Source organism: Neltuma alba, unplaced genomic scaffold (assembly GCF_004799145.2).
Source record: "Neltuma alba isolate B1F8T4 unplaced genomic scaffold, ASM479914v2 tig00001160_pilon, whole genome shotgun sequence".
In the NCBI taxonomy this organism is placed as follows: Eukaryota; Viridiplantae; Streptophyta; class Magnoliopsida; order Fabales; family Fabaceae; genus Neltuma; species Neltuma alba.
In genome coordinates this window covers 47,562-61,452 of record NW_021632360.1, presented here as the reverse complement: position 1 = coordinate 61,452, position 13,891 = coordinate 47,562, and the positions used below count along the sequence as shown (strand labels likewise).

The 13,891-nt window shown below is 41.0% G+C and overlaps 3 protein-coding genes across 3 annotated transcripts; 1 reads left to right on the top strand and 2 right to left on the bottom strand.

Annotated features, from left to right (window-relative positions):
- Positions 1 to 23: 23 nt before the first annotated feature.
- LOC114752386 (L-ascorbate oxidase homolog) lies at positions 24 to 2,985 on the bottom strand. Its single transcript, XM_028941142.1, has 8 exons — positions 2,704 to 2,985; positions 2,499 to 2,608; positions 1,968 to 2,238; positions 1,669 to 1,771; positions 1,207 to 1,552; positions 746 to 1,111; positions 564 to 642; positions 24 to 459 (listed from the first exon to the last, which is right to left on the bottom strand). The coding sequence occupies exons 1-8, from the start codon at positions 2,839 to 2,841 to the stop codon at positions 256 to 258; spliced, it is 1,617 nt and encodes a 538-aa protein (XP_028796975.1). The 5' UTR covers positions 2,842 to 2,985; the 3' UTR covers positions 24 to 255.
- Positions 2,986 to 5,993: 3,008 nt separating this feature from the next.
- LOC114752270 (L-ascorbate oxidase homolog) lies at positions 5,994 to 8,461 on the bottom strand. The gene is made up of 6 exons (XM_028940999.1): positions 7,958 to 8,461; positions 7,753 to 7,862; positions 7,222 to 7,492; positions 6,923 to 7,025; positions 6,460 to 6,805; positions 5,994 to 6,363 (listed from the first exon to the last, which is right to left on the bottom strand). The coding sequence occupies exons 1-6, from the start codon at positions 8,093 to 8,095 to the stop codon at positions 5,994 to 5,996; spliced, it is 1,338 nt and encodes a 445-aa protein (XP_028796832.1). The 5' UTR covers positions 8,096 to 8,461.
- A 1,839-nt stretch (positions 8,462 to 10,300) lies between these two features.
- Positions 10,301 to 12,633, top strand: LOC114752350 (uncharacterized). Its single transcript, XM_028941093.1, has 4 exons — positions 10,301 to 11,223; positions 11,312 to 11,464; positions 11,679 to 12,084; positions 12,566 to 12,633. Exons 1-4 carry the CDS (start codon positions 10,372 to 10,374, stop codon positions 12,631 to 12,633), a joined length of 1,479 nt encoding a protein of 492 aa, XP_028796926.1. The 5' UTR covers positions 10,301 to 10,371.
- Positions 12,634 to 13,891: the final 1,258 nt, after the last annotated feature.

The following is a 13,891-nucleotide window of genomic DNA, read 5'->3' as shown; positions in this document are numbered from 1 at the left end:
ATTAGGAAAAATAACATGATTCATTGATTCGTGAACATTACTTCATATCACTACTTATATTATATCGTAAATGAGGCTCAAATGATCAATCGTCTATTCCATATCTTGGGACAAACAAAATCTCTATGGAGTAAAAATGAATACCGCGAAAGGAATGAAGGAGGAAAGTGGCTCGAGTTGAGCCTTGAATACAACTGCTACTGATGCTGGGCGTATATGAATGAACTGGTTCTTACTTCTTATCGTATAGAGAGCTCAAATGCTATGGCCTATAGCCCGACCACATAGGAGAGCATTGCTTGGGATAGGGTATTCATCTCTCCATGAATTTGCAGCCGAATACACACGAAGATAGAATTGCTGCCCCAAGTATTGACGAGCCCAGTTCTCTGATCTCACATTCCACATCCCCACGTTGTCCAGAGGCATGTATATTGCAGTCCATGACTTGGGATACACCTGCTCCATCATAATCACATATACCAACAAGCAAAATTCTACGTTTTCAGGTGGGATTCCAAGATGAATGAAAAAGGTTTATGATAATTTATGAGTTTCTGTACCTGAACAGTACAGCGAGAAATCGTGTCTCTTAAATTGTAACTCGACCTACTGGCAGCTGACCATTGTCCTCCATCCATCCTGCGAAATTCCAACTCACGAGTGTTGTCATAAGGAACTCCAATGATCCCAAAAACAAAAAACAAAAAAATCCATTAACAGGTTTAAGGGAAGGTGAACTCACCCTACGATGAAGAAGTTGTGGCCATCAATGTGCCAAGATTGCAGGGTGTCTTCAGGATTCTCAAAGACAATCTCAGCAAAGCCACGGAAGTCGGCAGCCATAACAGAAGTTTGAAGGTAACCACCGGAGCCAGTGGGGTTGTCTGGGATGCTTCCAAGGGAGAAAACTCCTGAGATCTTGAAGTAATCAGCAAGCTTGAGGGGTGTATCAGCAGGAATAAAGGACACACTATTCACGGCATATCTCTGCTTCCCGTTGATGATTGGTGCGGAATTTTGAAGCCTAATTGTACGTGTTGTGTTGATCATACCATAATGGTATGATCCTTGAGGGTTAGGCCTTGGTCCGCTTGCTGTCAGATTACGCCTGGTTTCATATATAGCATGCATGAAGTTTTTAAAAGGATTGATCAAGAAATTTAGTTTTTACTGCTGAGTCAAGAAAGAAATAGGGTAATGTACCTGAGTGATCGAGCTTGTTCTAAAGACCAATCAATCTGGGTGGTTGGGCCGCCAGGGGGAGGGCCAGAAACAGAGGAAGCTGAGTTGCTGTAATGGAGAATGGAGGTCGTAGAAAGCACCTGGGAGGTGAATCTTGTGGAGACAACAATGTAGTAGTCTTGTGGCGGTTGATCAGCAATGACCAATACGGAGTAAGTCTGGCCAAGATGAATGTCAAGAGAACTATAAGTGTTTTGGAGAGTGTGGGTTCCTTCCACCTCAACCAGCAGCATTTTATGCCCTTGGATTCTGAAGTTGATGGATGTTGTCAGGCCCACATTTGATATCCTGAATCTGTAAGTCTTACCTGACAAACCACCAAACACATAACAGTCAATGTCTAAGTAATTATAGCTTCATTGGCATATGAACACAGGCAGGCAAAAAAATTAGAAGAATAGAGAAGAAATTCTTTTTCCGTACCTTGATCAACTGTGAATGTGTAACCATTAGAGCCGCGGCCATTAATGACGAGCCCGTCAGGGAATGGAAGATCACTTCCACCGTCTAAAATGGCCTTCAAATCCTACAAAAATAAACATCAAATTATCAATTTTAAGATTGGATTCCTTCAACAGTAAAGACTATTCTACAGTTACAACCTAAAAGATAAGAACAGTGACACGGCCACGCGAAAGCTTTCAAATGTTCACAATTCATATGATTTTTTGAAGCGCCGGGTCTTAGAGTTGGTGTCAGCGATGAAAAAGCGAGCTACTTACAGTGTGATTTCTCTTGTACCAGTCTCCTGCCAAGATGGTGAAATCCCCCGCTGGGGGAGGGAAAGGCACAGGAATGACAGAGCGGCTAGCAATTTTGAAGCCACCATAGCCTCCTGCAGCCTTGTGGAATGCAAGAGAAGGGAAGTAGAAGTAGCTACCAATCTGATCTTTCACTTGAAGAACGAAAGTAAAGTTCTTCCCTGGTGGGATTGGACAATTGGTCCCATAAACTCCATCCTGCCATGAGTTCCTCCTCTGCTGCACTCCATTCCTACGACCAATAACACCGTCTTCATATCAGACTTACACTAACTATGCTTTGGCTGTTCGAGCAATTATGGCTGCCAGATCTACAGAAATAACTAAACTAACACGTGTTTTTCCCATGAAAGGGACATCATTTGCCATTGAACTTTGGAAAATTCCATCACCTATTTGTCCTTGTGAAGAGTATGGAGGGAAAAGAACACAGTACAGCAGAGTAAAAGACTATAAAGGAAGAAAAAAGTAACAGAGGAGACAAGGACTAACCAGGAGATGAGAAAAGGTTCGTCCAAGCTGTTGTAAACATTGACAATCAAGTTATCGTTGGTCACTGATTCGATCTGGGGACCTGGGAATTGGCCGTTAATCAGTATCCCCTGCCATTTCACACACCCGGGAGTCAACAAACACGATGATGAATAGTGCCAGAGAAAAATATCAAAAGAACCAGAAAAAGGAAGAAAAATTGCACCTGTTGTTTAACTCCAAGAGGATAAATGTCTCCATAAGTGACATTCCAAGAGTAGAACTTGTAAGGGTCATCTCCAATTGCGCAGGTAACCAGCAAAACTAACAGAAAGAGACAAGCCAGTCTCTTAGACCGTCCCATTCTCCTCTTTCCTCTGTTTCTTCTTCCCTTTCTAAGCCAAATGCTACTATGGGGAAATGTTCAGAAAAGAAGCCAAGATCAAATCTTTCTTTTTCTTTTTTTTAATAAACCCTCATGCTTCTTTCCGCAAAGAGGATAAATGGTTCCTCAATTTGCTTCTCCTCTTGTTCGCCTGCTTTTTTAGCCTTGGAGCGTTGTCCACCCCAGACGAGATAATAATGTCGGCGGAGGAGAGAGAAGAAGCAGAGGTTTCTTAAACAGTGTGGTAATGAAGCACCCTGCGTCTTTGTTTCCGAATAGGGATCTCTGAGCTGTACCGCTTCAGGGTCTTGAGAAAAGCGTCGTCACTCGCCACCACTTACTCCTTCAAAGTGTTCAAACCGCGTCCTTTCTGTCACAGCAAAGTTGTATTTATCTTTTGAGAAAAATCTGTAGTGTAATTTAATCTTGTACCCGAAATCTTCGAGCAAGAAAACAGCAAGTAAATGCTGGGTCCTCACTTTGTGTGCAAGGTGGGCGCTGATTCAGAAAAATTAATATAAAATCAGCAAAGCAGTTCATGATTAAGCAGGATCATATTCGTCCTATACTCTAAATCAATTAATCATTGGTAGCTTCTAGTCAAAGTGAAGAACTAACTTTTTTTGTTCAATCCCTCCGTTTTTTAATATCAGGAACAGGCACGTCTTCAATGGATAAAGAGGGCCTGAGTAGAATCCGGCCCTCAATCTATTGAAGGAGATTGGGAGGAAAAAGAAATAAACAAAGAAAATTTAACAACTTGCGTTTGTGCGCGCTCTTCTATAGAGCCTATCCTATGTTTGTGTGTGAGAGAGAGAATGCTTTGTTTTTGTAACGACGAATAATATTGTCATAACATTCATGCCTGCGACTGTGGAGCAATGAACAGAGTACTGAGTGTCTGCTTGGGCAGTTTTGAGAAAAATGGATTTAGATTTTAGTCTCTGAGTTGGTAAATGATTAATGTTTCTCTGTTGTTTTATTTTTCCACTTAAAAACAGGCAGCTCTGTTAAATTAAAACAGAGATAAAATCCCACGGGGTTAGGTCGACTGGCTGGGGTCGTCCTAGTTTAACCACGGATCTCGAGTTCGAGACGTGGGAACGCAGCACTCCAAAAGGTCAGGGGGCGCCGTCCGTATGGATCCTTGCAAGCCCCCGAATCCGGATTAGTCTGGGGACGTTGTCATGGCTGAAAGACGCCTATTTCCCTGGGATACCGGATGGAGTAATCCAAAAAAAAAAGAAAACAGGGATAACCAAAGTCAAAGTCTTGTGGGCATTAATGGCGAGTACCAGAACTCTGAACCTCCTTGACCGAAGCAGATTCCTTTTTTGAAAAAATAATTTATCTCTCTTCGGTGAAGAAGTAATTTAGCAGTCCTCAGTATTTACGACTCTTTTCAATTTGGGTTTTTATAGTTTCAAATACTACCTCCAATCTTATAATAAGGGTTTATTTTATTTTTATTTTGATCCTAATTCTAATTATAAGATTTTAATTTACTTTTTTCTTATATTTATGTATTTTTTAAAATAATTTGTGTAATAATAATAGTTCTAGACAATATACTTTATTAGCAAAAATATTTTAGGAAATATAATACTTATTTGTCAATTCATTTTTTCTTATATTTATGTAATTTTTTAAATAATTTGTGTAATAATAATAGTTCTAACCAATATACTTGAGTAGTAAGAATATTTTAAGAAAGATAATACTCGTTTATTACAAATAACTAACTTAACTAATTTCTTTAATCTACTCAAATTAATCAATTAACTTTATATAAAGAAACGGAGATAATAATATAGGTCAATCCCTATCCTTTTCTCTGTTAGTTTTGTTTGTATTTTTCATCGTCAATGTCTGCAGCTAGATGGATGCCGCTGAGGATAAAAGGCAAGATAATGCAAAATTTCCATAAACTTTATGACATGGAAATTATTTTTTGAACCTTGGAAACTTTATAATAAACCTCTCTGCAGAACATTTATATTTATACAGTACAGATAACTCCGGTGCTGTTAACTTTGTTCATTACTTATTTGTAAATTTCTTGAAGTTTAAGAGCCTTCTCTGCATTAACATACGTCCAAACGGTTTTGAAGCGTTCATATCAAAGCAAGCAATCTGGTAAGCCTCAGTTTGACGTTCGTTCAATGTTTATGGCTTCACATCTGTCAATTTGGATGGCCGAATCGAAACGGAATTGGGTGGATGAGGAAAATTGATTTTAACTTCTTCTCTTGAGGCTCTATTGGTTGTTTTGTCTCGTTTAAATCATTTTTGTGACCTGGCATCAGCTTCCTCGCGTTAGGCTATTAAGATGGAACAGTCTGATTTAGAACCTACCTTTAGTGGATTATAGCAGCGGTGTTCTTATGCTGCACTGGTTTGGTTTCTGTTTAATTGCTAGTGGTGCTCTTGAGACGCATTTTAAAGTTGGGATCATCGTGTGGGTGTGAAATTCCTTGTCTTTCTTATTACTCCCGAAGAAAGAGGGCACTGAGATTTAGGCCGAGATTGCTGCATTCGGGGAAGATACTGAAATATTTTTGGGATCACTTGTTTAGTTTCTGACACTTATAATGATAGTGTCCTGTGGTATTATCTCCCATCTTTAACGTATGGGCTAAGTACTGATTTACAAATATTAATGAAATGAAATTAGATTAGCTGGTTTATATGAAAAAAATGTGTAGATTTTTCTGAAATATTTCCTATAACCATTTGTATTGGAGATTATTCTTATTGACAAAAACTCCATTTACATATAGAAATGCATGATCAATAGGAATCGTTTGAAAAAAAAAAAATTATAAATTTAGAAACAATATATAGAAGTATTAAATTTAGGGTAAAAGAAAGCCCTTTAAATAATTTTTTTATTTAGGAGTGGACAAAAAATATTATGAATCGAGAGTATAATTATCACCGAGGCACCATAATTCTATGGTGCCTTCTATGCCCTCGTGTCTCTTAAATTGTAACTCGACCTACTGGCAGCTGACCATTGTCCTCCATCCATCCTGCGAAATTCCAACTCACGAGTGTTGTCATAAGGAACTCCAATGATCCCAAAAACAAAAAACAAAAAAATCCATTAACAGGTTTAAGGGAAGGTGAACTCACCCTACGATGAAGAAGTTGTGGCCATCAATGTGCCAAGATTGCAGGGTGTCTTCAGGATTCTCAAAGACAATCTCAGCAAAGCCACGGAAGTCGGCAGCCATAACAGAAGTTTGAAGGTAACCACCGGAGCCAGTGGGGTTGTCTGGGATGCTTCCAAGGGAGAAAACTCCTGAGATCTTGAAGTAATCAGCAAGCTTGAGAGGTGTATCAGCAGGAATAAAGGACACACTATTCACGGCATATCTCTGCTTCCCGTTGATGATTGGCGCGGAATTTTGAAGCCTAATTGTACGTGTTGTATTGATCATACCATAATGGTACGATCCTTGAGGATTAGGCCTTGGTCCACTTGCTGTCAGATTACGCCTGGTTTCATATATGGCATGCATGAAGTTTCTAAAAAGGATTGATCAAGAAATTTAGTTTTTACTGCTGAGTCAAGAAAGAAATACGGTAATTTACCTGAGAGATCGAGCTTGTTCTAAAGACCAATCAATCTGGGTGGTTGGGCCGCCAGGGGGAGGGCCAGAAACAGAGGAAGATGAGTTGCTGTAATGGAGAATGGAGGTCGTAGAAAGCACCTGGGAGGTGAATCTTGTGGAGACGACAATGTAGTAGTCTTGTGGCGGTTGATCAGCAGTGACCAATACGGAGTAAGTCTGGCCAAGATGAATGTCAAGAGAACTATAAGTGTTTTGGAGAGTGTGGGTTCCTTCCACCTCAACCAGTAGCATTTTATGCCCTTGGATTCTGAAGTTAATGGATGCTGTCAGCCCCACATTGGATATCCTGAATCTGTAAGTCTTACCTGACAAACCACCAGACACATAACAATCGATGTCTAAGTAATTATAGCTTCATTGGCATATGAACACAGGCAGGCAAAAAAAATTAAAAGAATAGAGAAGAAGTTCTTTTTCCGTACCTTGATCAACTGTGAATGTGTAACCATTAGAACCGCGGCCATTAATGACGAGCCCGTCAGGGAATGGAAGATCACTTCCACCGTCTAATATGGCCTTCAAATCCTACAAAAATAAACATCAAATTATCAATTTTAAGATTGGATTCCTTCAACAATAAAGACTATTCTACAGTTACAATCTAAAAGATAAAAACAGTGACACGGCCACGCGAAAGCTTTCAAATGTTCACAATTCATATGATTTTTTGAAGCGCCGGGTCTTAGAGTTGGTGTCAGCGATGAAAAAGCGAGCTACTTACAGTGTGATTTCTCTTGTACCAGTCTCCTGCCAAGATGGTGAAATCCCCCGCTGGAGGAGGGAAAGGTACAGGAATGACAGAGCGGCTAGCAATTTTGAAGCCACCATAGCCTCCTGCAGCCTTGTGGAATGCAAGAGAAGGGAAGTAGAAATAGCTACCAATCTGATCTTTCACTTGAAGGACGAAAGTGAAGTTCTTCCCTGGCGGGATTGGACAGTTGGTCCCATAAACTCCATCCTGCCATGAGTTCCTCCTCTGCTGCACTCCATTCCTACGAACAATGGCAACATCTTCATATCAGACTTACACTAACTATGCTTTGGCTGTTCGAGCAATAATGGCGGCCAGATCTACAGAAATAACTAAACTAACACGTGTTTTTCCCATGAAAGGGACATCATTTGCCATTGAACTTTGGAAAATTCCATCATCTATTTGTCCTTGTGAAGAGTATGGAGGGAAAAGAACACAGTACAGCAGAGTAAAAGACTATAAAGGAAGAAAAAAGTAACAGAGGAGACAAGGACTAACCAGGAGATGAGAAAAGGTTCGTCCAAGCTGTTGTAAACATTGACAATCAAGTTATCGTTGGTCACTGATTCGATCTGGGGACCTGGAAATTGGCCGTTAATCAGTATCCCCTGCCATTTCACACACCCGGGAGTCAACAAACACGATGATGAATAGTGCCAGAGAAAAATATCAAAAGAACCAGAAAAAGGAAGAAAAATTGCACCTGTTGTTTAACTCCAAGAGGATAAATGTCTCCATAAGTGACATTCCAAGAGTAGAACTTGTAAGGGTCATCTCCAATTGCGCAGGTAACCAGCAAAACTAACAGAAAGAGACAAGCCAGTCTCTTAGACCGTCCCATTCTCCTCTTTCCTCTGTTTCTTCTTCCCTTTCTAAGCCAAATGCTACTATGGGGAAATGTTCAGAAAAGAAGCCAAGATCAAATCTTTCTTTTTCTTTTTCTTTTTTTTAATAAACCCTCATGCTTCTTTCCGCAAAGAGGATAAATGGTTCCTCAACTTTGCTTCTCCTCTTGTTCGCCTGCTTTTTTAGCCTTGGAGCGTTGTCCACCCCAGACGAGATAATAATGTCGGCGGAGGAGAGAGAAGAAGCAGAGGTTTCTTAAACAGTGTGGTAATGAAGCACCCTGCGTCTTTGTTTCCGAATAGGGATCTCTGAGCTGTACCGCTTCAGGGTCTTGAGAAAAGCGTCGTCACTCGCCACCACTTACTCCTTCAAAGTGTTCAAACCGCGTCCTTTCTGTCACAGCAAAGTTGTATTTATCTTTTGAGAAAAATCTGTAGTGTAATTTAATCTTGTACCCGAAATCTTCGAGCAAGAAAACAGCAAGTAAATGCTGGGTCCTCACTTTGTGTGCAAGGTGGGCGCTGATTCAGAAAAATTAATATAAAATTAGCAAAGCAGTTCATTAAGCAGGATCATATTCGTCCTATACTCTAAATCAATTAATCATTGGTAGCTTCTAGTCAAAGTGAAGAACTAACTTTTTTTGTTCAATCCCTCCGTTTTTTAATATCAGGAACAGGCACGTCTTCAATGGATAAAGAGGGCCTGAGTCGAATCCGGCCCTCAATCTATTGAAGGAGATTGGGAGGAAAAAGAAATAAACAAAGAAAATTTAACAACTTGCGTTTGTGCGCGCTCTTCTATAGAGCCTATCCTATGTTTGTGTGTGAGAGAGAGAGTGCTTTGTTTTTGAAACAACGAATAATATTGTCATAACATTCATGCCTGCGACTGTGGAGCAATGAACACAGTACTGAGTGTCTGCTTGGGCAGTTTTGAGAAAAATGGATTTAGATTGGGAAAATGACAGATAAAGAAGGCTGAAATAATAAAATGCCAGAATGGGAAGCTAAGCAAATGTATTACCAGATAGGGAAGTGTTGCCTGATTTGGGATTATGCAAATGTTGCACAATTACAAAACAGCCCCTGTCAGTCAGCGTTTGAAAGCGGAGAGAGAGAAGGCGCGCGCGAACACTCCTGCACTGACCGTCGTGCTTCCCGGTTTCTCGCTTCCACCATCCCCATTGTTGCCCTAAAAACGCCGGCAAGCTGGACAGTTGAGGACCCCGAAATAGTGTGTGCGTAAGAGAGCAGAGGAGTTGGAAGTGGAAGGGCGTGCTGTTCGAAGGGCGAACGTGGTCGCGTCTGACTGATTGTGTGGAAAGACGAAGGTTGGCGCACGGTGATTCACCATTGCAGTTAACAAGCATCAACAGCATTTCAGTGAGGTAAGTTCAGGCATTTAAGTTTCGTGCTGTGGTCGACGTTTCTGGGTGAGTCTGGGAATCAATGATAGGGCAATATTTAGATATGACGCGATGAAGTTTGTGAATGACAGGAATGGCGATTAAGGGTTTATGCTGAGTCGCTATGGCAAGCTATTCTGTTTTTAATAACGTAGTTGAGAACTGGAAAAATGGGTTTTGAAATCAGTAGGAAAATTGTCTGATTGACTGGAAAAATTATATGAACAACTGGAAATGACAATAACATACTGGTAAATGACTATGATCGAACCTAAAATGACCATATTCATAGTAATGACCTTACTGTCTGAATGAGTGGAAAGATTATATGAATAAACTGGAAATGACAATACCAAACTGGTAAATGACTATGAAGGAACTTGAAATGACCATATTCATAGTAATGACCTTACTGTCAGACTGTAATGGCCATGTTGGTAATGACAATGAATTAAGTGGGAATGACCATATTCATATTAATGACCTAACTGTTAGTCTGTAATGGGCATATTGGTAATGACAATAAGTTAACTGGAAACGACCATATTCATACCGGCATCCTTACTGTCACTCTGTAATGGCCATATTGTAAATGACAATGAATTAATTGGAAATGACCATATTCATAGTACTGACCTAACTGTTAGTCTATAATGGGCATATTGGTAATGACAATAAATTAACTGGAAACGACCATATTCATACCAGCATCCTTACTGTCACTCTGTAATGGCCATATTGTAAATGACAATGAATTAATTGGAAATGACCATAACGAATCTGGAAAGAACTAGATGTGTAGTAAATGTATTAAAATTATGATTTAATGATGGTACCTTGATGACTTTGCAGAACTATACGAGATGGTGTTGGAAGAAGGGGAAGGGTCCACAAGCAAAGGAGTCCACAGTGGGCTTGTGTTGTTCAGAAGGGAGTATATGGCTAAACGAGGTGAGAAGTGTAAAAACGCAAGAGAAGAAAAAATTGAAGTGGGGAAGGCATGGAGGGCCCTGAGTGAAGAAGAGAAAGATAGGTATAATGAGAGGGCAAGGAAAACGAAGCCACAGAAAGGTGAGAAGAAGAAGTATGATGTTCCCTTGTACACCCGGTGCTCATTGCCCGGATTTCTATCATTGGCTGAATATGTGAAGAAGAACAGGCGGTTGAGGCAGAAAGTTCAGAGGATGGGATTTGGGAACTTGCTTAATGTGAATGTGAAGCAACTTCCACGTGATCTACTTGTGTCATTGTTGAGATGCTATGACCCACCAACGCATTTTTTGACCATTAGAGGGCAAGGGCAGGCAATTGAGGCAAAAGATGCGCATGAGTTTCTAGGTGTACCTGACAGTGGGGAGGAAGTGAAATCTGATGTTAGTGAGGATGACCCGGAATACAAGAGGTTGAAGGACACTTATTGGAAGGTTCCATTTACCCAGATACTGAAGAGGATATTATCTGGGGAAGAAAGCGACAATTTTGAGTTCCTATTTATGCTTTATACAGTTGGAGCTTTTCTATGTCCTGGGTCAAGCACAACTGTACATATACGTTTGTTGAAAGTGATGCGTCACACGATGAATGGGTTTTGGAAATATGATTGGTCAACGTACATAATCAAGAACCTGTGGAAGGAAATGGGAGACTTTGTGAAGATGACAAAGAAGAAGAAGAAAGGAACCTGCAATGTTGGAGGGTGTCTTTATTTGCTGCTGGTAAGTCAATATTTTTCTTATGGTTCACTATATTTTTGTCTTTTGTTATTGTTGCAGAAGTGTGACCTATCTTTATTTGGTTTTGCAGCTGTATTTTGTTGAGCGTTTCCCGCTGGGATTGTCTGTTGACCGGGGTTCAACAAGCGCCATTGAATATTGGACCGAGGAGAAGATAAAGGAGAGGGTGGAGAAAGAGAGAGGCAGCAGCATGGGAATATTGCATGGAAGCAGTGGCAGCGAGGTATACTCAGCAGGACATGAGGACAGTTCAATTTTGCAGTCTTTAGATCCGGTATGTGGGAACTTAGAAAATATACGTGACCTGAGTTTAAGTCAGTCTATTAGCAAGGTTGATACTTGAGATGACAAGACTTTATTTAGAAATGACCAGTGAGATACTGGCATTTGATAACAGTGAACAATTTTTTTGATATCTTCATTTACTGTGTATGCAGGCATTGAAGGAGTTGAGGGCTCGTTTTGTGAAGAAGCTTGAAGAAAGCCAGAGGACGTTAATGAAGGCTCTTGATGATGAGCTACTCAAATTGCAGATTGGATTGAACGCCAAAGTTAAGGGGATGGGGAATGAGAATGCCACTGCTAAAGAAGGGGTTGAAACAGTTGGTGATGCAGCTGGTAACGATGCTGAAGAAGCTGATGATGTTGACCGAGTGGTGGAGGAGATTGCAAGAGAGGTTGCAGCGGGAAGTGCAGATGAGGAACTTGATGAGGATGAAACCAGCAAAGGAGATGATGAGAAGGATGAGGATGAGGAACAACATGACCTTCATGACAGGGAAGTCAGTGATGATTACATGGTTGAGGAGGTGGAAGAAGAGGGTGACCGTGATGGTCATGGAGGTGATGACGACGACGACGAGGATGAGGAGGAAGATGACCATGATGACAGGGAAGGAGGTCATGTGGTTGATGAGGAGGAAGATGACCATGATGACATGGAAGTCAGTCATGATTATGTGGTTGAGGAGGCCGAAGATGATGATAAGGAGGTTCGGGATTCAGATGATGAGGGGAGGAAGCTACACATGTACTGACAATGACCCCTACCAATGTTCCTTTGCTGTTGGATCGAGAATGGGTGAGCAGTGACAGTGGGGAGGAAGGAGGGCCTGAAAAATCGATTGACCTTCGGAGGTCAACAAGGGCAAAGAGTTCCACAATTAAATCTCCGTGGATAGAATTCAAGGCAGCTCCGAGGACGAAGAGGCCAAAGGAGGAAAGTGACATCTTTTTCACTTTAATATCCCGTAGACCCAAGGGAGAGGAAGAGGGGAATATGTAAGTATATCCGTAGCTAGTGTTTTGTTTTTAAATGACACAGTGTGCCCTGAAAATGACAGCAATAGGATTGAAAATGACAATAACATACATGGGAATGACAAGTATTGATGTCCCCAACACCATACTTTCTGTCACTGACATCTGACAATGTTTGCAGGACTGTCATCAAAATGTTTGATGAAGATATAGACCGACAACAGCTGTTTTCCCTGGGTGGAGTGAACAGAGTAAATAACAGGGTATTTAAGAATGCTCTGTCCCTGCACCCACGATTATGTTTGATAATGTTTGGTGAGATTATTGTACCAGAATGACGTTTTCACTTGTGTTCTGTAGGTGCTTAATTTGGTGTGCAAGGCAGTGATGGAGGACATGAAGGCAGAGTTGGGGCCAGGGAAGAGGCACATTTTCGATGTTGATTTCATGGTGAGGTTGCATAATTCCAAATGCAAATACCAATGACAGCAATTGAATTGGAAATGACTTGTTCTCTGTTAATGGATTAACAATTTCATGTCATGCAGAACATGATGGCACATGATCCAACCTGGAAAGCCCAAAAATATAAGAAGCTCTTTCTTCCTGAGTTCGTTGGCTACAACTTAGCTGAATGTGATTTCATAATTGGTCCTGCTCTTGTTGGCCAACACTGGTTTTGCGTTGCCATTCAGCCTAGCACATTGGATTTCCACGTAATAGACTCCATGAGGAACCATTTCGGAACCAAGGACAGAAAGCAGAAGAAGAAGGTTGTCATCAAAGACCCAGTGGAAATGGCTGTGGATGATTGTGTAAGAAAAAACTCATTATCTTTACCCTAGTTTTTGAACTTGGAAAATCATTAAACTTTCTATGTTGGTCCTGAATGTTGTTGCAGAGGAAGAGGCTCAATATTATACTGGACTTGGTCAAGCCAGGATTGGTTGGGAAAAAGCCAATGTCTCCCATGATATTTGCAGCAGTTCCCCAGCAGAATAACCTGTCAGTTTTGTCAAATTCGATTTCTGTGGGGTAAATGCACATGTCAGATGTGTTAACTAACTGTGCTGATATTGTTGCGTCCACAGGAGGGATTGTGGGGTGCACTGCATGATGTGGCTGAGAAGATGGGAACCTGGTGTGACCCTTACCTACACAGAGGAAGAAGTTGCTGGCTTTCGTCGTGACCTGACATGGTGGTTGGTCAATCATGAACAGAATGAAAAACGTGACGAGGCATTGGCCCTTATTCGACGACCACAACCAACCAAGAGCACAAAGTCCAAGAAAAGGCGTCGGTCTTAGGTGTCTCGATGTTAGGGTCATAATTCACTTGTCCTCTGTTAGATTGCTGTATGTAATGTGCATTGTAGGCTGACCAAAAATT

Coding starts and splice junctions, on each gene's coding strand:
- LOC114752386 (XM_028941142.1), bottom strand. CDS start 2,841: ATGGGACGGTCTAAGAGACTGGCTTGTCTCTTTCTGTTAGTTTTGCTG. Junction 2,609..2,703: donor CTCTTGGAGTTAAACAACAG/GTGCAATTTTTC, acceptor GTGAAATGGCAG/GGGATACTGATTAACGGCCA. Junction 643..745: donor CACAACTTCTTCATCGTAGG/GTGAGTTCACCT, acceptor GGAATTTCGCAG/GATGGATGGAGGACAATGGT.
- LOC114752270 (XM_028940999.1), bottom strand. CDS start 8,095: ATGGGACGGTCTAAGAGACTGGCTTGTCTCTTTCTGTTAGTTTTGCTG. Junction 7,493..7,752: donor GAACCTTTTCTCATCTCCTG/GTTAGTCCTTGT, acceptor CATTGTTCGTAG/GAATGGAGTGCAGCAGAGGA. Junction 7,026..7,221: donor GGTACAAGAGAAATCACACT/GTAAGTAGCTCG, acceptor TTATTTTTGTAG/GATTTGAAGGCCATATTAGA.
- LOC114752350 (XM_028941093.1), top strand. CDS start 10,372: ATGGTGTTGGAAGAAGGGGAAGGGTCCACAAGCAAAGGAGTCCACAGT. Junction 11,224..11,311: donor GGTGTCTTTATTTGCTGCTG/GTAAGTCAATAT, acceptor TTGGTTTTGCAG/CTGTATTTTGTTGAGCGTTT. Junction 11,465..11,678: donor ATGGAAGCAGTGGCAGCGAG/GTATACTCAGCA, acceptor CTGTGTATGCAG/GCATTGAAGGAGTTGAGGGC.